The sequence below is a fragment of the Sceloporus occidentalis genome, unplaced genomic scaffold (genome assembly GCF_023333645.1).
Source record: "Sceloporus occidentalis isolate IW3139 unplaced genomic scaffold, rSceOcc1.0.p SCAF_35, whole genome shotgun sequence".
In the NCBI taxonomy this organism is placed as follows: domain Eukaryota; kingdom Metazoa; phylum Chordata; class Lepidosauria; order Squamata; family Phrynosomatidae; genus Sceloporus; species Sceloporus occidentalis.
Genome location: NW_028317015.1, coordinates 1,868,110 through 1,891,727, shown reverse-complemented (window position 1 = coordinate 1,891,727; position 23,618 = coordinate 1,868,110). Strand labels below are relative to the sequence as shown.

The window sequence follows — 23,618 nt, the reverse complement described above, 5'->3', positions numbered from 1 at the left end:
AACATTCACCCTGATCTGCATTGATTTTCTTTTTAATGGCAGGTCCCCACAATTCAGGAGCTGACTGGTAACGTCCCCAGTTACCTAGCAACCAGCCAAAACCAGAGCTGCTGATCATATTTGGTTCCAAAATGACAGCGTGAAGCTCTGGGGGTTTTTTTTCCCCACTAAGGTAAGTTATGCGTCGGTCCGTTCAGCGCCCGGACAAAGTGAGAAAGTCTTTAACGAACCCTTTTGCAGCCTATTGCCAGGCAATGCTTGGCGCAACCTCTTGGCACTCGAAGGGTTAAATTAATTTCCCTGAAGGCTGTCGAAATAATCTCTTGGCAGTGTCTCACTGCTTGGTTACAGGTACATGTTTGTAACCATTTCTTCTTACTTTAGAATGGCCGTGCCGTGCATCATTCTCCTTGGCAGATTCATAGTGGATTCTTTGGGAGAGTCGATGGTAACTTTGGTACGTACTTTTCTTACCCCTTACTTTGGGTACATAATTCCTACAGGGACATGCAAGCCCATTTGCTGCGAATAAAAGGTAAAGTGGTCACAGTAAAAAAAAAAAAAAAATGGCTTCCAAGTGAATTTTGATCACAGTATATTTTTTAGGTAGCGGCATAAACTGCGGGCTGTTTAACGCAGTTGGTGGTAGGACAAACCATGTCCTATAATAATTTATAGGGTAAGAAATACATTTAATTATGCCTGGTATGATATATATCATTCAATGGCACCCCTGTCTTTTGTATCTTTTTTTTTGCCATACTTCTGTCATAAATGGGGGAAAAAAGGTCGTCCCGAGAAACTCGTAAATGTCCGCTGTTTGAAAGTCAGAGACTGGAAGTGCCTTCCGGAGGGAGATCGCTCTGTAGTAAAAGATGCCGTTTGCTGCCATGTTAGATTTGTGCTCCTAAAGTGTCAGTGGTGAGGAGGAGATAAATAATAAGCCTCTGCGCCGACTCTATTTAGGAAATAAATGCCTTTTGTTTATTGCTCAAGAGGGGCTTCTATATCGCAGACTTTTGGCCAATATCGGTAAGCGGCTTTGATTTACGCAGACATTTTTATTCTGATCTATTATTTAATTCTTTCATTCCATGTAAGATGAGACGGAACGTTTTATTTCATTAAAAGTGCTTTATTGGAGACCGCGGATGGAATATTGTGTCCTCCGGCGTCCCGGTTCCGAATACAGACGAACTCGAAGCTTTACTGGGTGAAGGACATTACTGTCTTTCCATAAAACCCAGTGGAGACTCGTGTGGTCCCCAGTGTCACCATCCGTTAGCAGGGGGGGTACGCAGGCCTGATGTCCTGAATTTGGGTGGCCTTGGGCCTTTTAGTTTTTATAATAATCCCAGATAAGGTCATTTGTGGAACTGCCAACCTTAGATCCGACGTTATGCGTTAAACAACTGGCGTTCCCATAGCGGGGTAACTGTATGGAGTGCTTGTGCATGCGCTGCCTCTCAGAAGACTAAGGGCAGAAATTGAAATGCTTAACAAGATTTTACAAAACATAAGAGGGACGTTTATTGCAAAGGAGGAGATATGTTAGACGTCATAACAAAAACTAGAGAGTCAGAGGTTTAGATTTAACGTAAGGAAGTTTTACTTTACCAGGTGGGTGGCAGATAAATGGAACAGCCTCCCATCAGAGGTGGTAGAGGCTAATACAGCGAGGGAATTTAAACATGCATTGTATATGCCTGAAGCTATGCTAAATCTAAGGACTGATTAAGGTTTGAGTCTTTACATCAAAAAAGAAAAACAGGCAAACTAGACGGGCCGAATGGTTCTTATCTGCCATCAAATTCTTTATTTCTGAATCATTAAAATCACGCATGCCAGACCGACCTGTCTCCATCAACAAACTATTTTGGAAGGGCAAGTGAGACGAATGGTAATAGGCAGCGCCAAAAAATCGGCAGCGATGTAAGCTTGCGAGTCGGTCCCTCTTTACCGAACGCGTCGGTTCGTCTTTGCCTGTCCGTTTGAATATACGCATTGTACGAAGCGCTGCGGAAATATATAAATAAAAGATAGCACCGGCAGAATTGTTTTACAGGAAACATTAATAAAAGTCAATTTGCCGCTAGAGTTATCGTAAAGCTGCTATACCAGCGTTGTTATATTCCTGATATATAATATTATAATATATGTCGGGAGAATACGCAGCCATGATGTTGCGATTCATTATTCATATCGGAATGGCATGCTCAATGCTAAGTAAATCCTGGTGGGATCAGAATGACTTTTCGCTCAGCGGAAACTAATGTGGCTATCAGCGGTAAAAGCCTGGCGGAGCCCGCGGCTACTGTAGACCTCTTGGGAGGTAGAGCTGTCAGCCGCTGTATCGTATCGCCACGTCAAGCCGCCTAGTGATTGACAGCACTGCTTCCACATTCATCCGCATCGGCCGCGGCCTGACAGTCTTCATAAACCATTCTGTCGGAGGAAACAAGAAGTTTTTCCGCCCCGCTATACCTAAACCCAGGTCCTTATTCTAAGAGCGCAAGCTTTATTTGCCACCGGCCTGTCGGTTCAGATATTCTGCATATGGTGCATGCTGCTTCCCATTTAACGCCTACAAATAAACAGCAATTTCACGGCTGCGGTTTGGTAAATACTTTGCTTTCTTTTACAGCCTCGAGTGTCAGAATGCTGCGCAGAGAAACTGGATTTAAATGGCTCGTGTCCGACGGGCCGCAGGTGCAGTCCAGGTATTACCCATAACTTTATATTAACAATCATTAATTGTGTTTGGCTCCTTGTACACAAAAAGCTAACATAATTACATCTAGCAGTGTTGGTTACGCGGGTTTAAAGTTGGCCGCCGCAGCGTATAATCGGCGCCTATTAACCTCTTCATGTGATCTCAAGAGCTGGAACCAATTCTGTTTAGTTACCTTGGAAAGATAAAAAAATCGAAAGCACGTCACGCCATGTTGCACTGCCGATCTGCACGTTATTTCCTTTCTCACTTGACATGGGCATGGCCGATCGTCAATTACCCAATAGACAAGAGAGCTGCTGGATTTTAAAACTGTCACAGGTTTTATTAAAACACCTGCGACAAACATAAACGTAAACTTCAAACATGTAAACATATTAATATCCCTCAATTAACCCCAGCTAATAACATCGTAATAAAGTGCTTAAACAGTTAACGTCCTCGCTTACTAGGACAGGATCCCTCGGGAATGCTGGCGCAGGCGTAAACGATGTTAAGATCACTTAAGGTCCCCCCTGTGCAGTATGCCACCCGAGTTGCCATACCTCAGATGGCCAACTCCCGCACTGACTCCAGACCCGAGGGACCCCCTGCCATACCCAGAACAAGGGAGGGTGGGCGGTTAATTCACTTCTGTATAACTTTCTAAAACTGAAAGGAAATCCCCCCCCCCCGTGCAGAAATAAATACCCCTTGAGAGGGGGTAACAGATAACATTAACATAATCCTTATCAGCGGGTCGCTATTGGGCTACCACAGGGGCGTCCGACGTGTGGCCTGGACTTTGAGGTGGGCCGGCAGACCACATTCAAAGTGACCGCTCGGCTGCGAAGTTCAAAGAGGCTGTAAGACCATCTCCACCGGCTGCTTTAACTTTTTTAAGCGGCCGGCGGAGCCTGGCTGTGTAGAAATTTTTTTAAAAGTCCATTTGGCCAGAGGAAGAGGTACTCGCACCTGCCCACCATCCACTCCACATGGTGAGTTAACACTGCGTGCCGGACCTAAATATACTACTTAATCTTCTGTAAGCCACGTGTCGATTTCAGCAAATCTGTAGGAAACCCTTTAAAGACCAGCACAAGCCTAAAAACAAATCCAATTAAAGCTGTTTAGATATGGACAGTCTCTAAAGATCAAACACACCCGCAGATTTAGTCATTAAACAGCCATACCATTTCAGAGAAATTCAGCCATTTTATTCTATGCGCTGGCAATAATTAGTAGAAAATATACAAAATGAAGTTAAAAGGAACGACTTTGTTTCTTAGCCTTCTAAGCTCGGGGGCTACACTCCACAAAGGGACGTAGCCTCTTCTTCCCATTTCTGGCAAGAAACTGAAGGAGAGCCGGATCTGAGACCAAATTATAGGTTAGTGAGAGCGCATTAAACTCCCGTAGCTTTTGACCAGCTGACCACCCATCTCGTGTTAATGTTATTTCACTTCTGTTATTACAACATAGAAATAAGTCAGTCGTGATTAACTGTGATTACTGCTTCATGTATCATTATGGCTGGTTGGTACAAAAGTGTTCGGAACTTCTTTACGTCAAAAGGAGCACAGTGAAAACGGTTTAAGGAATAGTCAGCGGTTTGCCGTTCGCTTGCCTAGGACTGCATATTTACCATGGGTTGGCCCGCAGGTGTCATAGCCAATTCTTTAGTCAAAGGGATCCATACTAAACCCAGATGAGACGCACTGGCCGGTCCTGATGGTTGAGATTGATTCTGACTCGATCCGTTTGCACTGCCCCTTTAAGACTTGAATGGTTTATTTCCATCTAATTTCCTTTTGTTCAGTAAAATGGCAAAAACCATAATCAGATTATTATATACATTTGTTTCTTAAAAATGATGTTTGCAAAAGAGTAGCCTTTGTAACCGTAATTAATGACATAGTTATATAGTTACATAGTAACATGTTACCCTTTATTAAATGGCAGGCATAGTGTGCAAAGTGTGGATTTGGGAGTAACCACAGACTTTTGGAAGGGTAGCTGTATGTGTATTAAGATTCTTTGCCACAAGATGTCACAGGTGTCCTTCACTGATCTTCTTCTAGGATGTTATCGCCTTTTGGCAGATGATGGAAGAACCTGCGTTCTGTGCAGCAATGAAACCAGCCTGAGCTTGGAAATCACTTACAATGTGACAGAGTGCAGGAACAGTAAGTCATTCTGCAGCCCGTTCATAAATACGCCATCTTAACTCTTTCTGTATGTCCACCAATTGGTATTCGTTGAGGGCATATATATAAAAAACGAAATGAAATTAGCGGCTTTTTAGGGCTGGATTTGCATTTCAAAACTCTTAAAAAAAGAAAATGAACTTAAAAAAGCCATGCGGGTAGGGCATGAGTGGAAAATGGGGGTAACATGCTTGGACACATGCCAGTGAAATGGGTAAACATGAATAGAAGCCCCTACCTTGTCAGTTGAAGAATGGTAAGGGTGATACGTAGGGTCACAGTGGATCACTATGTTGCTACACTAAAGGAATACCTAGACTCTTCTTCCCCTTCCTGGCAAAGAGAAACTGAGGGAGAGCCGGATCGGATACCAAAGTATAGGTTAGTGAGAGTGATTTCAAACCCTGTAGCTTTGGACCATCTGATCCCCCACCTACGGACACTATAACACTGTAAAATATAACATCTCCTACTTATCCCAAAGGAATAATTTTAACAAACCCCACCTTTTGTGTTCTCTCGTTTACATACTCTTTATGTAAAACCATTTCTGGACATACACACAGACCATAATTTAATTCCAATGCGTTATACAATCATACGCAGGCAATGCACAGATTTACAACATTAAATACATAAATATATTTTGAGATGCCTAGAGTTCCACTTTGGGGAATGTCAAAACCCAATCATTGCCGTTGGCGGCTATGGATATGTAACGTCATACATTGTTAACATTGTCCTATTTACCAAGTGGCCTGGAGTTGGCAGGAAAGTCCCACTGCCCTGACCCCTATAAACCCAAATCCTCAGATGCACCCTCTCAGTGTCCCAGAAAACGCTCGGCCAAAGCTGGCAACTCTTGTGGTGTTCTGGCTTTTGATTGTTAGAATGCGCCAAGTGAGTCAGCCATATACAGCCCCGGGGCAAAGCTTGCACGTGACCAAAGTCACATAACTCCTGCGTGTGCTGTAAGGTAATACCAAAATAATGCTAAACGGAACCTTAACGCTTACTGTCTGCTTGGCTGTGAAGCTGACATTCTCAATGACCAAGAACAAACCTTTACATATATAGCATGGGGCGTACTATAGTATGAGTTTCTTCTTCCTGTTCCTTTTTTTGTTTAACTGTGCGAAGAAGATTTAAAGAAGAAAGGAATGGCCCCGATGAACCCAGGCATCCGCTGTCATATGACCAGTAGCTCCTCCGTTCATAAACTCATGGGGTAGCATTTCCTAATCCCGCTCTACAGAGGCGCGGGCTAAGCTGCTGCAGACGTCGGGATGTTTTTAAATTGGTTGCAACAGATCTTAACTTAATTGAGTCAAACTAAATATGCTCAAAACAATCGCATTGACGAAAACTACAAGGTGTAGGATGTTTTCGTCAACAAAAGCTGCAATGGGAACAATTACTTTAGAGATAGAATATTAAGTGCTTGTTCTTCTCTAATGTGGTTTATATGTGACTGCAACGTTGGGAATGAGTAGAATTCTAAATAGGTGGAAGACATTGCGGATGGGCTATAAAGTAATGGGGAATTATAGTTACCACTCATTAATTTTACTCTGCCTATGAAAGGCAAGCCTGAGAAAGCTTCTCCAACTAGAAGAGCTGAGCTGTCCCATATTGTGCAGGGAGTTGGATCAGAAAATCTCCACCAAGCTCTCCACCAAAGTCACCAAATTAAGTGATTTCTCTGAGTTGCAATAATATGTTTCTCTGAGCTGCAAACCTCTAACAGATTTGACGCCTGGTTCTAATAAATGACCAGGTACAGGACCTATATATCTATATCGGAACAGTATGAAACGCTGTTGTGATGGACCACGTGCTGTCTCCATAATCCAGTCTTTCTCTCTGGGTTTCATGCATGCGCTTTTGGATGTGGACGGATATTGTAAAAATGCTGCATCACTACAAGGATGTATCTGTGTTTCTGAAACGTACGCTTGTTTGCTCCTTTTATCATGTGATCGATGGAATGAGATAAGCAAAGCATACGTGGGACAGAGCCAGGAAATGCCGGTAGTAAATGTACTGTACGTGTGTAACAGCTGAAGTTTAAGGGGACTTTTTCATTGAAATATTTTCCATTTGCTAAAGTTGCCCTACTGCAAACACTGTAATAGTTCTAAACACTATAAATGTGCTGTTCCCCTTATACAAAATACTACCTGCACTCTCCAGTCAAAACTAAAGAGAAGTTTGTTTCTATTTCCTCAATCCATCTGATCTGACCCAGAATTATATTTACTATCTACATAAGGCAGACCCCTAACCCAAAGTAGTCTTATAGTTGCTAGATACAAAATCTTCAACGTGTTTTACATTGCTTGACATCACAGTGGATTTTACATTTATTCCATGCTAGATTTATTTGATTTATTTAATTTATTATTTATTTAAGGTTTTTTGGTTTTTTTTTCCTGTTTTGAATTTGCTTGTTAACAGTGAGCTCTCGTACCATAGACTTGCACATGAATACCAGCACTCCATCTGTTGCCCACAACTTAGGTAAGTGAACCAATTTTGCTCCTTAGTGTTCGCTAAAATCCTGATCTCCACAGAGGACCCCCCCATTCCCACGCAATGATTTCAATATGGTAGGTGTAAAGCCTAAAACTACACTGGGGCCTTAATGATATATATAAATGGAATTGCAAGTATATATATAATATATATATATATATATATAATATTATAATTTTATCCATGGGATCCATTGCTTTTCGTGGCGTGATTGTGCTTCATTCGTAGACCCACTTGTTCCATAAAATTTTGCCGCAAAACCATTTATACATTGGCGCAACTATGATTTCCCTGTTTTTGCCCCTTGTGGCAACTTTATAAATCACCCCATTTGCCCCTAACATGTTGCTTTTACCCTTCACAGGCAGCCCAGGGGTTGCGGCCTCTCTACTGTTGGGTATACTCCTCATCAGTCTCTTCCTCATACTTTCAGTAGCCTCATTTTTTTATCTTAAGCGTTCTCAGAAACTACCAGAAATGTTCTACCGGAGAAATAAGGGTGTGTATGATATTGTCTCGTTATCCGCGCTCTCGGTTAATTAACTGTCCTTGGATTCCCAAGAATCTCATTTCGTAAGAAAGTCGCTAATTCTGTTTACAATATTTTTTCCCTTTCGTGTCTTATTTCCACTTTGTTTTGTTTCTGACGTATCGGAATAACGTACAATCTAAACTAGCATGGCGCCACACCTGCGTTACTCTCTGTGCAGCGGCTCTGTTCATGTCGGACGAGTTCTTTTCCACCCGGTAGCGTTTCCGTTCCAGCCCTCGGGGGTTTTTATTCTGTTTTCCTTTCTCTGTTTTCACACTTTGAAGGTTAATTTCACATATATTTCACAAAACACTCGCAGGCTTTACAGAAACAGATTTTCTGTTCTACATCCCAAGCCAAAAAGTGGCTAATTCTGGCTCACGCCGGAAAGATATAAAGGCTATAAATATGTCTTAGATTAATAGAGATTGGTAAATCCTAAAGTGCTTATGTCTCTTTTCCACATACCGCATTATCTTATAATATATAGTACATTTTGTTATATGTAATAATTATACATACATAATGTACGTAAGATATATATATGTATTAGAAATTCACGATGTATGTATTCAATATGCTTGTATGGATCCCATCTGCCCATCTCTGAAGGTGGGTCAGACAGGCCCCTGACAGCTTGCAGTCTACCAAAAGCGGTGAACTATATATATATATTTGTATGTATGTATGTATGTCTCCTAAAACTGGTAAGGTTTTCCTCCAACAAAAACACAGCTTGCAGACATTTTTTTTTACCCTGTTAATACCCATTGTTGCTACTGTAGTTCGTTATATTTAAGTAAATATAGTAAGTGCCAAGAGGAATAACCTTTTGTTTTTTCTTCTTTCCTCGTAGCGTCAATCTTGCAGCCCAGTGAATTGGTAAGAGCTTTTCCTCCGCTTTCTGGCCATTACTTTCCCTTTTTTTTGTGGTTTTACCTTTTGACTAATGACTATAATGCTAAAGGTTGAGGGCGCTCGTAGCTCCCTGAGTGAAGCCCGATCTGGCCGACTTGCTCTCCAGAATAAGAAAAAAAAATGAGGAGATGTTTAACTAAGCAGTGATTACTAAAGAATAAGAAAATACACTTCCCACATTGGAAGTTTCACATTGCTTCAATGTCATTCTTACAGAAGGAGTTGAGTAAGGAAAGTCTCATCCTCTGACCCCTGTATTCAGAAGGCTATGCCTAAGGTTTAATTTTACCATAAAAGAGAGTATTTTCTCCAGACGCTTTACAACACAGTGCATTTGTGAATACATATTAACACACATCTGAGTATGTGTATAATGATTCCTACAGCGGGGTTACAGTAAGCATTTCATGTGCCTGTCCAGCTCGCCTGTTATGGGGTGATGGAAAAGATAGTGAAGTGCATACAATTACAGGTGATTATTGTTTTATTATGAAAAGGTAGGCTTTGGATTTTATTGAATCATTGAGCAACTAATTAATGGTGTTGAATGGGAAGTTCCTGTAACCGTTTTGATGACATCATGGGAGACTCTGGAATCTTACAGATGGGAAGACAATTGCTCTTTAATGTTTTTGTTCCCATTCGTGTGTCAGACTTTACTGATTTTATTTGTCTGATGTTTAACAGGCATCCATGATTCCAGATCCAAGATCATCAGGTAACATCACTTTTCCTATCAAAACAGCATTCTGTGTAAAGAGACGCCATCATTCCAGCTTTTGCCTCTTTGCTTCTGTGCGTTAGTCTAACATGCTTCCGAGGATGTGAGTGAAGCGTTTTGCTTCTTTCCATGCAAGCAATCATGTCGCATCTCTGGCCACTAATCCAAAATCATGTTTCAGCTCTTTCTTTAGTAGTTTAAGGGTGGTGTAACAGCCAGCCGCAGAGTTCTCAAGCAGAGAAACCTATGGCAAGAGACTGACCACATAGAAACGGGGCAAGATTTTTGGTCTTTCTAGGTCTTATCTTTGGCCGTTAAAATTCATAGTGATTTCTTCTTCAGTTCGTTTATTTACATTTTCTATACTAAGAAACGTTCCTGGAAGAGTCATTTCCAAGCTCCGGTTATTTAATGAAACCAGATCTGGTTTATAAACCCTTCAAGGTTTCTGTTCTTTAACTACATTAACCTTTCTAGCAAAACTAATTCTGTAATCTGTCCCATTGGTTACTCCTGCTGTCCTCCACGTAACTTGCCCTGAACTTCCCTCCACGTTTTCTTCTTGGAATATCCAAGATCTAGCCTAGGGATCTGCCCTTTTAAATACTTGTAGTTATATTATGTGAGAAGCCATCTTAAGTTCTGGGTAAACTTTGAATAAAACGATGTTTTATGCAGTGGAATGTCAATTATGTATTCAATTGTTTTAGTAAGGAAGCCAAGATACGTCAGACGAGAGAGAAGGCCGACCACAACAAACCCAGTGTTGCTGAATCCACCAGAAGATACCACTGTGAGCAATGTATAGACTCTGGCAAAAAAAAGTTCAGCAGTCAAACCTTTTGGAGTGGAAATAAGATCATGGCTAATGGAACAATTAGAAGTGGGGTTTTTTTGCCAAAAAAAAGTATTTCAAGACGTACAAAGTAGCTTCTCAGCATCAAAGGAAATCCTCGCTCTGTGTATAAAGTTTTGAGGTATGAAAGAATTAGCCGTGCAGCTGCACAACATTTCAAGGATTACGCCAGTCTCTGTTCACAGTCTAGAGAGCCTGAAGACTGTGACGTGGTTGGAGCCGTAAGGAAAAAATGGAGACACCAGGCACTGTTTCCAGATGTATTTTTTTTAATTTTTTGTGTATTTTTTTTTTTTTTTTTTTTTATACAGGAAATATCAATTGATTTAATAAATTAATTTTAAAGGAAAACTTTTTTTTTTCCCATATTTATGTAAATGTTTCCAGTAATGTGCAATACTGTACATGGTACAAAAATTTTCATAGACGTGGTGCCCATGACTCCCAAACTTCTTGTGATGCACTTTAAAGATGGACAATTAATTTGAAGAAATTGAGCAGGTTCTGTGAAAAAAAAATCTGAACTATTTAACAGAATATGCTGTATTTTTTTTGCCTCCGTTAATAGCCTATTAAATGTATCCATTTTGTTTCTTGACCATCTTTTCAGAAGTGACATACTCCCTGTGCATTGAAATGTTTTGAAGTGGTCATGGTTCCGTGTGAAGGACTGTGCCCAGTGTGTGGGATTTTTATTTTTTAACACAATTTCTAGTAGGAAGGTTGAAATTGGAAATAGAGATATAAATTGGCCAGAGTATGGCATGAGCCCAATCCACTCGCTCTCTGCAGATGGGTTGCTGTGAGTGTCCAGAACGATGCCCCAGGGCCTGGCTCCTGGATATGGAGATCATAATTGTGGCTAGTTCCAGCTCGCACTCCTCACTGCATTGAGCCAAATACCTGTCTCAAGCAGCCATGCGTGAAACATGTAGTTTTTTACTGTGATTGTACATATTTTGTTACTTTTGGGGATCTGCAGCTATCCCTTGGAGTAAAAGTCGAGTTGAGACATTGAGGTCTGTACTCACTGTGCCTAGAGGTATACCAACCGCACCTCATGGACATGGCCAACGAAAGGTCTGAAATGCACATCTGGGGTTGTTGGTTCCCATGAGTAGAAAGAAAAAATAAATGTCTTACATTTCAACCTGAGACTCCCTGTGGAAAGGCTTAGTCTGATATTCTGAGATACTTTTCCATAAGTAATGGCACATGTGAGTTAAAGTTTCAGTCTTCTAAACATGGAGTCTTCGTAGGACAAGCTATTCAAATGTGTGTTCAATTTAGATAGTTCTGCGCTTTGTGAAAATGTCTCTTCTCAAGCAGTCCAAAAGTGTGATTCCCAAGCCCAGTAATAGTTCAGCTTCTCAGTCATTCCTCTTGTCTGCTCGGACACTGGATGGTCATTTGGTGACGGATCCACCTGAGTTAATCAAGAAACAACTTGAGCATTTGGGAGAATATCCTGAAAATCTGCTCAGCTCACCCATTTCTAATGTAAATTGAATTCATAAACTGTCATCTTTCAAAATCTCTACCAATTCTTCCAAGTATAAATGTGATTTTTCCACATTTTTTTTTTTTATTAACCTTTATATATTTTAGTAAAAGCTACAACGTGACAGCTTAAATTGTATTGCACAATCCAATTCATACCAGCAAGTTTATCAAAATTCTTGGTTTCTTGTCTGTTATCATGTGTTATCACGGTACGGCGGTTCTGAATAACATTCATTGAGAAACAAGGAAATGTCTCTGTATATAGAGTATTTTTCCTGTTTTGTGTAATATGTTTACTTTATTGTGGACTTGTTACCTCAAGTAACTTTGCATTAATCAGCAGAAAACGTATGTAACTGTAAAACCATTTAAACGTCTTTTAAAGTCAACATTTGTATTGTCTGCCTTGTTGAAAATGAGATTTAAAATCCTCCTTCCTTTAAGGAGACTTTTTTTTGTCCTGAATAATGCCAAGATATAAAACAAATTATAAAGTATACAGCAAAAATACAAAATTAGCAACCAATCGGGAAACGGCATAGTCTTGCCAGAACGTATTTACCAAGGATTTTCCAGGATCCCACAATAGTTGGATGAAGATGTGATATTTCAGGCCTGTTTGATTCCTAAACTTCAATTCAGTCTTGAACCCACTCACTGGGACTTTCTTTCTTGCATACAACTTCTATATTGCATTGGTTGAGTTGACGGTAACAAGGAGATCCAGGAGGGGACCTCAGAAACACAGCTGGTGTCAGAAGCCAAGAGATGGGGCATTAGTGTGGCTTCCTATGAATTTACAACAATGTGTACCTTCTTTATATAGATGGCACCCAAGCCCAAAGGACTGAATTATAGGGGCGCAGAAGGTATAGGAAATAGGTGTTGGGATTGAGGGGCGTCCAGGGGGTTTTGAAAGGGAAAGGTGCTGGTGATAGTGTTGCTTTGTGGGGAGGGCAATAAAATAGAAGAGGGAGAGACGAGAAAGAAAAATAAGAAAAGTGCATGTCAAGATATATGCAGTATATCGCTTACAAGATTAACAGCAGGAAGTTTATTTTAGTATCCTTTCAGACAATTTTAAAAAAATGTTTTTATTGGTCTCGTATAGGTGGTGGGAGTAAGGGTGAATGATCATAAAGACTATGCACCAGGTTTCTTCTCTTTTACATCATAAACATTTTCACCCACAGTATTTTATTCTAACTCCCAGTTGTGCATTTTTTTGTGCATTTTTTTTCTTTAAGAAACCGTCCCCTTATTATCGTACCCAGGGCTGAATTTATCAATAGGCAGGCAGATGGGGCAGCAGGTGGACCAATGACCTGAATGAGCATGAAACTTCTATATGGCACTGGCATACATGTTAACGAACCCTCAAGAATGAGGCACCATTAAAATGTGGGCAAAGGGGCACCTGAGACATAAACCCAGGACTGATCCTTTGAGAAACTGCATCCTATTTGTTGCAACCATCCACCAAAAGCATCTCATCGTAAACAAAGTAATCTGAAGTAATGTAAGAAGTTCATAACTTCTAATCTATTACAGATAGGACATTATTAGTATTATCAGAAATTTGAGGAATTGCTGCTTAAATATCCTTCGCTGCTTGCATGCTTACCGATCCCCATGTTTCCACTTTATTTTACGTGCGTACTTATAAAGACCTTCTTGCAACTAAATTGATAATTATATATGTGCCGTTTTGGAAAGCAAAGTCTAATTTTACCATAAAGTGTTACATTTCACACCGAAAATCCAGTGTTTGAAAGGCATCTATCTGGTTTAATACGGCATTCTGAGTTTCTACTAATCACTTGCGTAAAAAGAAACTGACTGATCTTAGTCAATGTGTCTTGTATTTTGTAATGACTAGCAAGCAAATGTGGCTGCCCCCCAAACATCTATACATGTCTTTAGCGACAGTTTTTGAGGGATAAAAACTGCATTCTGCTTATTGTACCCACACCCTAAATCATTTTCTCTACGCCTCGCTTACAAAGCCTTTTATATCTCCCAATCCCTATTTCCTCCTTCTTTATTAGTAACTCAGAGTGTCTACGGCCCTAAAAGACACAAAACTTTATATAGAAACAGCTGAATATAAAAAAAAACCCCACGTGAAATAAAGTAAGTTAAACTGGAATGGAAATCGGGGCCGTAACCTCATCTTTGGGTGCTTAAAGCTTCTGTTCCGCATTTCATCATATTGATTAGTTGGTCCGGTAAGCAGATGTAAGCAAATTGTGTGTGATTTGTTTATTAATGCTGCAGTTTCTTCTTTATTTATTGTCTTTTTCATTTGCATATTCACTGTTTTGCATTGTGTAAGAAATGTTTGACCTGGGAGATCAGATAACTATTTTGTGCTTCTGGGAAATGGACAGAAAGTCTAGCTACATATATATATTTTATAGGGAGCCAAGAGATAAAGGCCATGCTGCAGGTGTACTCTGCGCATGGAAGATGGTGCACGCCGCAAGGAAATGGGGAAGGAAGTAATCAAAAAAATACATGTTTTTGGTTCAATTATTAAACCATAACTGGGATATATTTATACAAACTAAAAAAGTGCAATGAACTCTTATCTTCCATTTGACAGTTACCCCACTTTCCGCCTACGTTTTCCTAATTGCTCGTTATAAAGTGGTAATAAAAGGTTGTCGGGCACTTGGTTCGTTTGAGAAATCGATCCTGATGGCAGCAACATTAAAACAACACTGTGTTTTCCGAGGAAAGAAAATGAGCAAATTTGGTAAGGATACCTTTGATTGGCTAACTGAAGTATAATAGATTGCAAGCTTTTCCGGACTATCTATCTTCTGCAGGCATCGTACCCTATAAGTATGAGACACCGTATGCATGATCTGTCTGAAGAAGAGGCCTAGATAGGCTTCAAAGCTTGCAATTGATCTCACTTCAGTTAGCCTACAAAGTTATCATCTTTACACATTTTCAATGAAATCACATAGAAATTATTCTCATTCTATGCTATCTTAAAGGGCAACAGACATCACAATGAATCAACACAATAAGTACGTTCGTTCAAAGGTTCACTAAAGTTACGTTTGGACCGCCAGAACTAAAAGCCAACAGGGAGTGCTGCTGGACACCAGTATGAAACGTAATTCTGGGGCTAATTGCTGGGGTCTTAAAATATACAGTGTAAGGTTTAGGTTTGTTTTTACCAAACGTATCCTTAAACCTTCTCAGGCTCTTGAAAAAGTGTTTATATATTGCAAGATCTAGGTGATGTGACCCGTTTACTGAGTAAATTCTCCCTCTCAACGCTGAATGCAGATTGTTGATTGATAAATTGGTATTCCAAAGAAAAATATGAATTGTATTGTATTTTATAATCATTTGATTGGTATAAATATTTGCTTCGGATTCCAATATTAATTATTGGCTGTAATAAACGTCTCTCTGAATGTTGGACACATCCATCCCCGCTGGTCATCAGGTAACTTTTACTCTCAAGTCTACGTGTGAGAGATGTAGGCGTGGGCAGTGCGATGTGATTTGTTATTGGAAATGTAAATTTGTATGATATATATAATTTAGTGATGAGTTCACGTGGAACTATTTTTATCTGCCGAGGAATGTACGGAGTGTTCTAGGAAAAGATGGACCGTGTGCATTATGTATAAATAAGTGTCTAATTACAGGATCACTCATTTAGACCTCTAATACGTTGGGCAAGTAATTTTGTGAGTTAATAAAGTATCTGGTTTCTAACAAGAACTTGCTAAACCAGTCCTTCTATGTGCAGAATTCACAACATTTTAGTGATCAAAAAGGTTTTGGTCACAGGGTTAGTTATGAAAGCTGTTATTGTGTATTCCACCAATTGTTAAACATTGTTGTTTTTGTAAGAAACGGGGTGGTTTCCACCTTCTACCCTAAATATATAACTGATCAAGATTATAAAAATGGTGTTCTAACAACATCTTGAGCTGTAGAGGTGGGAGAGCTACCAGTCCCTGGTAAGAGTGAAGTTGGGTCTTTTGGGAGGCGTACCGGCACCCCCCGATTTAGGCACCCTAGGCAGCTGCCTGGAACACCTAATACCATTCCACAGAAAAAAAAAAGTCTGAAGAACAGTTCTGCGTTCTATAATCTACATTCCAACAGTTCAATTTGTCGCCCTTGCAACTGATTGTAGGGAAACATTAAATTGTGGATGTCATTAAAGGGTTAAATACCTACTGTGTATCCCTAATATATGGTTTGCTTTTTTGTCTTTCACAAACAACAAAGATCGCATTAAAACATTTCAATGATATGTCCATCTACCAACCAACCTCTTAATGGCATGTTAGAAACCAAAATCGTAGACTTCAGTTGTTTCTCTTTAAAGTAAATTTTTGGATTTTATACACACACAATATCTAGACTAATAAGAAAGTTTTTAATAATCAGAGATTGTTTTGTGTGATTGTTGTACAATTGTGTAAGTTCTTTTGCATCCCGGTAATTGTTGTGTTATATCTGCTTTTTTCACTATTTCCATGTGGGTGACATTATGCATTCTTGCTGAATAATGGAAGGTTTCTCAGAGCTGCTCCACCCATATACAAGCGTTGCTTCTCTGAAACAATCTTTTTTCTTTCTGTTCCAGATCATACCTGTTCTGCTGTTGTTTATTTTCTAGCAGGTGCGTAACACACCTACACATTGCAGGTAGTGATCGGTATGTGCAGAGGTACGTAGTCAGGCCAGCATTGCAGGCATTCCACGCAGCTGACCACAGTGCCTTAATCTGAGTATGCTAGTATACCTCCCAACAGTCCTGATTCTTGCAGGACGGTGACAATTTAATGGCACTGTACCACGGTCTCGTCTAGCCGCAGACTAGGACTCACCATCCGGCAAACTGGACACATGATGTTCTTCAGAGTGTGCCTGCTGGTTGGATACACATGCTGCAAGGGTGTAATAGCGGGGCAAGCAGCCACACATATCCATAGTCACAAGTACAGTATGTCATGCATCAGCCGTTGGCCTGAAATTGCCAGAGTGGCTTTTCATCCCCAAGAAATATTTGCTTAAAATAATAAAATGGTAGAGCTGCTAAAGTATGATGCTCAAGAAGTGAAATGAATGCATTGTGCAAGTGGAACAGCAACTTCAACACCCAGGCAATAAGGTAAAATCCATTAATCTAGTATCCTAGAAGGGCCATTTATGGAGAGGAAACGTTTACTTGAATCCAGTGCCGTATTCTAGAATAGCAGTGGGGAAATAGCCCTGTTGGCTGTTCGGGCTCCCTCTAGAACCGCTCTTCAATGGGACGCTTAAATGGAGATCATAGAATCACGTTGGATGTCGATTCTACAACCCTGTGCAACGACCGCTGGCAGAAATGGTGCCTATGGGGAAAGAGTGGCCTTTCAGATGTATTTACGTAATGACCCGATACCGTCTCAGTATGCTTTCTATTCCCAAACCTGCAATTAGGTGGGACCTTACAGAAGCAACAATAAAAATCTAAAACAAACTGAGGAAGATCAAAACCAAGCTATATGAGAGCGATCCTGTTCTATCATTTTTATGTGTTTAGCAGGCGTGCTATCTCAGTAATTGGTTTATGTTGTTTCCTCTGTATATGCAAAAGTCTTACGTCAATGCCAACTATAAAGTTCACTCCTTAGTCTTTACAACCTCTTTCAATTTCACCTTGAAAGGACAGAACAAACGGCGTCTCCGGTGAATTTAGAAGGCGAACAGAACAGACTTTGCTATAACACATGCAAAGTCATCTGACGTGAATATAGTGACTTTGCATGTGTACATTTTACAGAAATATTACATAAGCACGTATAATTTATGTTAATAATATTCCAGCTATACATTGCTGACTTTACAACACGGATATTAAGGTGTGTTTCACAATTCAACCTTGGGTTTCATCTGGTAGAACCACCATCAAACTGAACAATTATATATATTGTTCATTATATAGATTCATTATTATACTTAACCCAGGTATATAGTTTTGGTAATAATGTAACAAAACAATATAATTAAAATTCATGTTTTTTAGCATTTCCTTTTATTTTCTGTAATACAAATATTCCATTTTTAAAATGTACTTTCATTTTTTACAGTTTTTGTAAATTGCGTCCATAAAATTAAGTATGAAATATTGTTTAATTATGGTGCGTATTAGCATTAACAGTATAAAGCATTTTAGAAATTCTATGCATCCATCTGTCGCATGAGCTCTATTTTCATTTGGAAAAAAAAAGTACTCGATGCATTAATATATTTGCAGGGAATTATATTTATGGATTGGCAAAAATTAGAAGCCGTTAAAAATCAACATTTTAACACAATGTGTGCTTGAATTTAAAGAAAAGCCCTAAATAATGGTGTATATAAATCAGGATAAATTACAATTAAGTATTAGAGTTTGACCTGCATAAACCAGAAGGATTAATATTAACTTCTTAGAATTGGAAGAAGTGGAGTGGCTCCTTCCATTTAGTGAAATCTGATTGGATCTGGCAGCCTTTGTCTGTGGAGGGGAAGAATGGTGGAGTTCGGGGCAGATACATTGCACTGTATATTATGACACCTTTCTATCAGAACAAGCATTCTCTTTTTCAGCAGTTTGAGCTGCAGTAAGTAGCTCGTCTGTTGGATTTGACCGCAAGGGCCAGCCTTCGCCCCCAAGTGCATCAATGAGCCTTGGCTGCCCGTGACCCTGTTGCCAGTTTACCATTTTTCCTTCCTTGGACCACTTTTGAACACGCCATAAGAGCTGCAGTTTTGGAGATGCTCTGACCCAGTCGTCTAGCCATCACAATTTGGCCCTTGTCAAAGTCGCACAGATCCTTACTCTTGCTTATTTTTTCTGCTTCTAACACATCAACTTTGATGTCAAAATGTTCACTTGCTGCCTACTATATCCCACTGACAGATGCCATGATAACAAGATTATCAGTGTTATTCTCTTCCCCGGTCAGTTGTCATAATGTAATGGCTGATCGGTGTATGTCGGTGTATATATATATATATATATATATATATATATATATATATATATATATATATATATATATATATATATATATATATATATATATATATATATATATATATATATATATATAATTACAGAGCAACTAAATGTCCTTCACTTTTCATATTACAATGTATTTGCCAGTCTCCTCCCTAGACTGTAAAATGAAAGCAAAATTTTATTTTAAGTAAGCAGCATCCATTTTTACATTAAATCCTAGTTATTAAAAAGCAAAAAATAAAATGTTACTATTACAAGGTAATCATTAGGTGTCTATTTAAGTGCAAAGGACATTGTGTAATATACACCCTTATCTTGTAAACCTGCATAATATATATTCAAAGAAACATAGTTGTTTCTAAGCTAATTCACGCCCTATAAATGTAGTACTCATAAACTTTACAAAAAGTAACGCAAACTTCAGCAACAGACTAGCATACCCCTAACATCTCAGGCGCCCAACCAAGGAGACCTTTGTTGGGAGGTGACTAGAAGCAGGCAGGGTGTATATATAGGCAGGTGGAGTGGGACTGTAGGTATACAGAGGTGTTGTTATGAGGAGTGTCCAGGGAAACTATCTTACCCCCCGCGAGGTAGTGAAGCCATGATGTCATATCCCAGTACTGGGTCACTACTCCCCAAGGAGGTCACGTCAGTCAGTTTCCCAGAGTATCTTCCCACTTATACCTGCAAAAACAGTGCCTAAAAATAACCAGTTTCAGAGCCAAGGCCGGGATACTATTGGGCTCCCAAAGGCAGTCCGTAAAGTCTCAAATTCCACAAAGGTGCATATAGTGGGAATTTTAATGGATATACCTTTTGGGGAATTTGTTCTCATTCACATGCACTGATTCATCTCCACACAGTTTCCCGTTTGCAATTCAGTGAGACGAGTGCGATATGTTAGTGACCGCTGAAGAAGCAGTCAGGTGATACTGGTCCGGTGAACAACAACATTCACTCTTTTTTGTCACTGGATCATTTATCATATATTATTTCACCAATACATTTCTTTGATTATGTTTTTCTTTTTACATGTGTATTAAGTATTCATTACATTTGTAAGCTTGTTATGTCTTTTTATTGCTCTCTTTTATCACTGAATCTCTCACACCAATATATTATTATTTTTGTTTTCTATCTTCTATTAAGAGTTGAGAACAGTTCTTGGTGTCTCTTCGAGCCGCTAGCTCTCTCTTTCCAATACGCTCTTTTTCTATTTCACCTTGTCTTTATCACTCCTCCCCCATTTGTGGAGATCCACATAAAGCATCCTAATATTACATTGAATGCCCAATCATTTCCCACAAAATGCTGTCTTTATGTACATTATAATTTATAAACTTTGCCAGGAACATTCACCATGTGACACAAAAGGTGACTGCCCAGGAAACACAACAAATGTCTTAAAAGTTGCTATGTTGTTTGCATGCAGGTGCATCTTCCGGAGAAATAGTAAGCTGATGGAATTGATAAGGTTTATTTCCTTAGCATATGGAAGATTATCTTTAAAGTGCACAGTCACAATTATAAAAAGATTGATTGAAGATTCTGTATCCAACTTGGTTTTCCTTTACTTCCTTTCCTCCACAATTTAAATTCCCCTTGTACAGTGAGTGGGGACGAGCCTAGTTTGGGCCAAAAGTGAGTTTGTATATAAAGTGCAAAGTTGTCCAGTGGAATGTCTATTGAACGCTTATTGGACCATTCCATTAGCTGATAGGGCCATTCATAAAAAAATGCACTGGAATCAATATTTATACATAAACCCCATTGTGTGCAGAGCTATCTGTTTTCGGCCTCCCATATTCCTTTAGCTCACCTTTCCTACTCCCTCTCCTGCAATACTTTTACATAGTGTGGCTGGTCCATCCCTTACACTGGCACTTTTACCTATTGTGTAATACACCCTAAATCCCTCCAGATTGTAAGCCCGTTTGAGCAGGGCCCTCCTCACCTGTTGTCTCTGTAAGTTAATTTGTTATGTTATATACTACTTGTTATGTCCTGTCTACCCATTGTACAGCGCTACGGAATTTGATGTCGCTATATAAAACAATATATAAAATAAATGAGATGCCCACAAATATTTATGATTCAAGAGATGGGATTTTAAGTCAATTGCAGCATTGGCCTGTTACTGTCATGACAGAAGAGTACACCTGATGTCTTAACACTGCAGGTAGTCGAATCTGCATGCTTTAACCAAGCCCTCCCACTTTAGAGTCAGCTAGATAACTAGCCTTTGGCCCTCCACGTTTACCTAAAAAAAACATGGCCACTGTAGAAAAAGTGGTAGATTTGGAAAACATCACATGGCTTTAGAGCCTTTCTGTTCGGCTACCAATAAATCACTATCCCATTAAATGCCCTGTTCAGAAAAATGAATAGTGTTACACTTAGTAACACACAGGTGGGTGGATACATTGGTGTTGAGGATGCCCTTGCCCACAGCCAACCTCATTCCTCACCCATCTAGCATGATGGTACATGGACCTTTAACCCCAATGGATTTTGATATGAAAGGGGAAGACTGGGCATATGGGCTCTTAGAAGAGACATAAAGACACAACCGAGTCAAAAATGTCATTACATTCATATACATTTACATTTTTGATGAATAATTCCAGTTATTCCAAAATTCCAAAATTATGTATGGTGCCACAATCACAGCTGATGTACGCCAGGTGATCATAGTTAACTGTTTTATTATGGGAGCAATGTATGGTTACACATTAAATAATCATATGTAATATGCTTCTTTTAGATTGTGAGAATTTTATTATCAGATTCCATAATGACATGTTCAAAATCATTTCATAATAACTTCATTACAATTGTAGCTTTGTTACACAACAAGGTTAATTACACACTGGATCAGGCTCGTTAAAACTGTTCTAGGACTCACCTTTCTGTCCCGAGCATGCAAAGAACAATGAGAGAGGCCACACCTCCCAGCATTCCAATTGGTTCAAGAAGGATGGATGGGTGTGCCTTAAAGAATGTTCTTTACTTTGAGTTTTTAGCTGATGTCATGGCCTTTTGGTAGTTATTTATATAATTAAATACCTTACTACAAGAACAAAGTGTTTTATAATACTAATGCCAATATTGATTGCTTAATTACTTTACAGTGTTGAGGCTGGAGTATGATCCAAAATCCAAAATTCTGAACACCTAGCGAAGTGGGATGCCAGGGTCATAAAGAGGGACAAAAAGAATGCGGGCCTCAAAGGGTCACCAGATGTCTCTATGGTCCCTCCAGGCTTGTCATTACCGTCTATGGCTGCAAAGATTTCTGAATAGGACGTTGAGCTGGGACCTTGCCATGTTTCACACAAAGTCTCCATGTCAAACACCACGTCCCCGGGGCTCCTGCATTGTGCTGTCAATCTCTGGGCAGGGCGTGGTATTTGACCATGCTCACTCCCCATCTAGGGTCTGCTCGCCCCCCGCCTACTCCCCACCCACTTCACCACTCTTCAAAGCCTTACTAGGATTAGCCCAACCCCCCAAACATAGCTAGTCCCACCTATTATTATCCCCGTCCTGGATTCCAAGAAAGGGGGACAATGTCCATGTAAGAACATGACCCCAGAAAAAATCTGAACGTGGAAATAATTATATTTCTCTACACGTTGGTGGAATGTATTAATACAATGTTAACCAACGTTTAATTAATTGGTGCTGTTGCAAGTTACATGACCCAGTTAGAACTGATTAAAATGTATTACTCAGGTGCTGTGGTGGTTGGAAAATGTCCCACATAATTGGTTTACAAGACAAAGTTTCATTAGAGTGATTGTTGAGATTTGCGCTCCTGTTCCTACCCATAAACAAGTTTGTACACTTGCTTTTTCTATAACCACTGTTTATTTTATAATACCTAAAATGGCATCATAAGTTATAAACAGCTAATGCATAAAAGGAAAACTGATTAAGATCTGAGTCTTTACATCAGGAAAAATGGGCAGACTAGATGGGCCGAATGGGTCTGATCTGCCGTTCAATTCTATGTTTTGATGTTTCATCTTGTAATGACCTTCACCTTTACGAGATACCCTTCTATATTCTTCTGTAAGAAAGCAATATGGAATTTTGCTCATTATTTGTTTTTTTAAAACAACATAAGTTTATTGGTTTTACAAAAAAAAGAAACAACAGATTCACATCTCAATAGATAACATGTCTTTCATTACATTGTACCCAACCTCCATCCCTGGATATTTAGAAATCATTGTCTCTACCAAATGTGTACAAGAACAGCAGAGTATTTGGAATATAGAATGTGAACAAACTGCAGAAAATTAGATTTAATTGTCACTAAAAGCTAAAATCTACAAGCTGTATAAATCATCATATTACTGTACATAGCAGAATGTGTTTCTACTATATTAACCATCATTGTATTAATTAGTTATGCTGCAAGTTTCTTTTCTTAAATGTGCTATTAATGCTGAGTGATGACTTTTTATTTAGATTTTGTGGCTTAGTACCAGTTGCCAGTTCCCTCCAGAAAAGGTTTACAAAATCTTCATTAGGAGTATCATTTCGAATACTCAAGACTGTAAATTTGTTAAGGGTTATCCTAAACAAAGTTTCGTTT

General features: G+C 39.4%; 2 protein-coding genes across 2 annotated transcripts in view; one reads left to right on the top strand and one right to left on the bottom strand.

Moving 5' to 3' along the window:
* Nucleotides 1–2,005, bottom strand: part of LOC149297960 (protein polyglycylase TTLL10-like) — a 155,309-nt gene extending 153,304 nt beyond the window's left edge. The window contains exon 1 of the mRNA XM_089487833.1: nt 1,855–2,005. Within this exon, the coding sequence (XP_089343959.1) occupies nt 1,855–2,005 (151 nt within the window). The remainder of the gene's footprint in view (nt 1–1,854) is intronic.
* Nucleotides 2,006–2,247: 242 nt separating this feature from the next.
* The window catches only part of LOC149297959 (RING finger protein 223-like), a 41,705-nt gene continuing 20,334 nt past the window's right edge, over nt 2,248–23,618 (top strand). The window contains exons 1-3 of the mRNA XM_089487832.1: nt 2,248–2,332; nt 4,792–4,896; nt 7,375–7,437. Of these exons, the coding sequence (XP_089343958.1) occupies nt 2,248–2,332; nt 4,792–4,896; nt 7,375–7,437 (253 nt within the window). The remainder of the gene's footprint in view (nt 2,333–4,791; nt 4,897–7,374; nt 7,438–23,618) is intronic.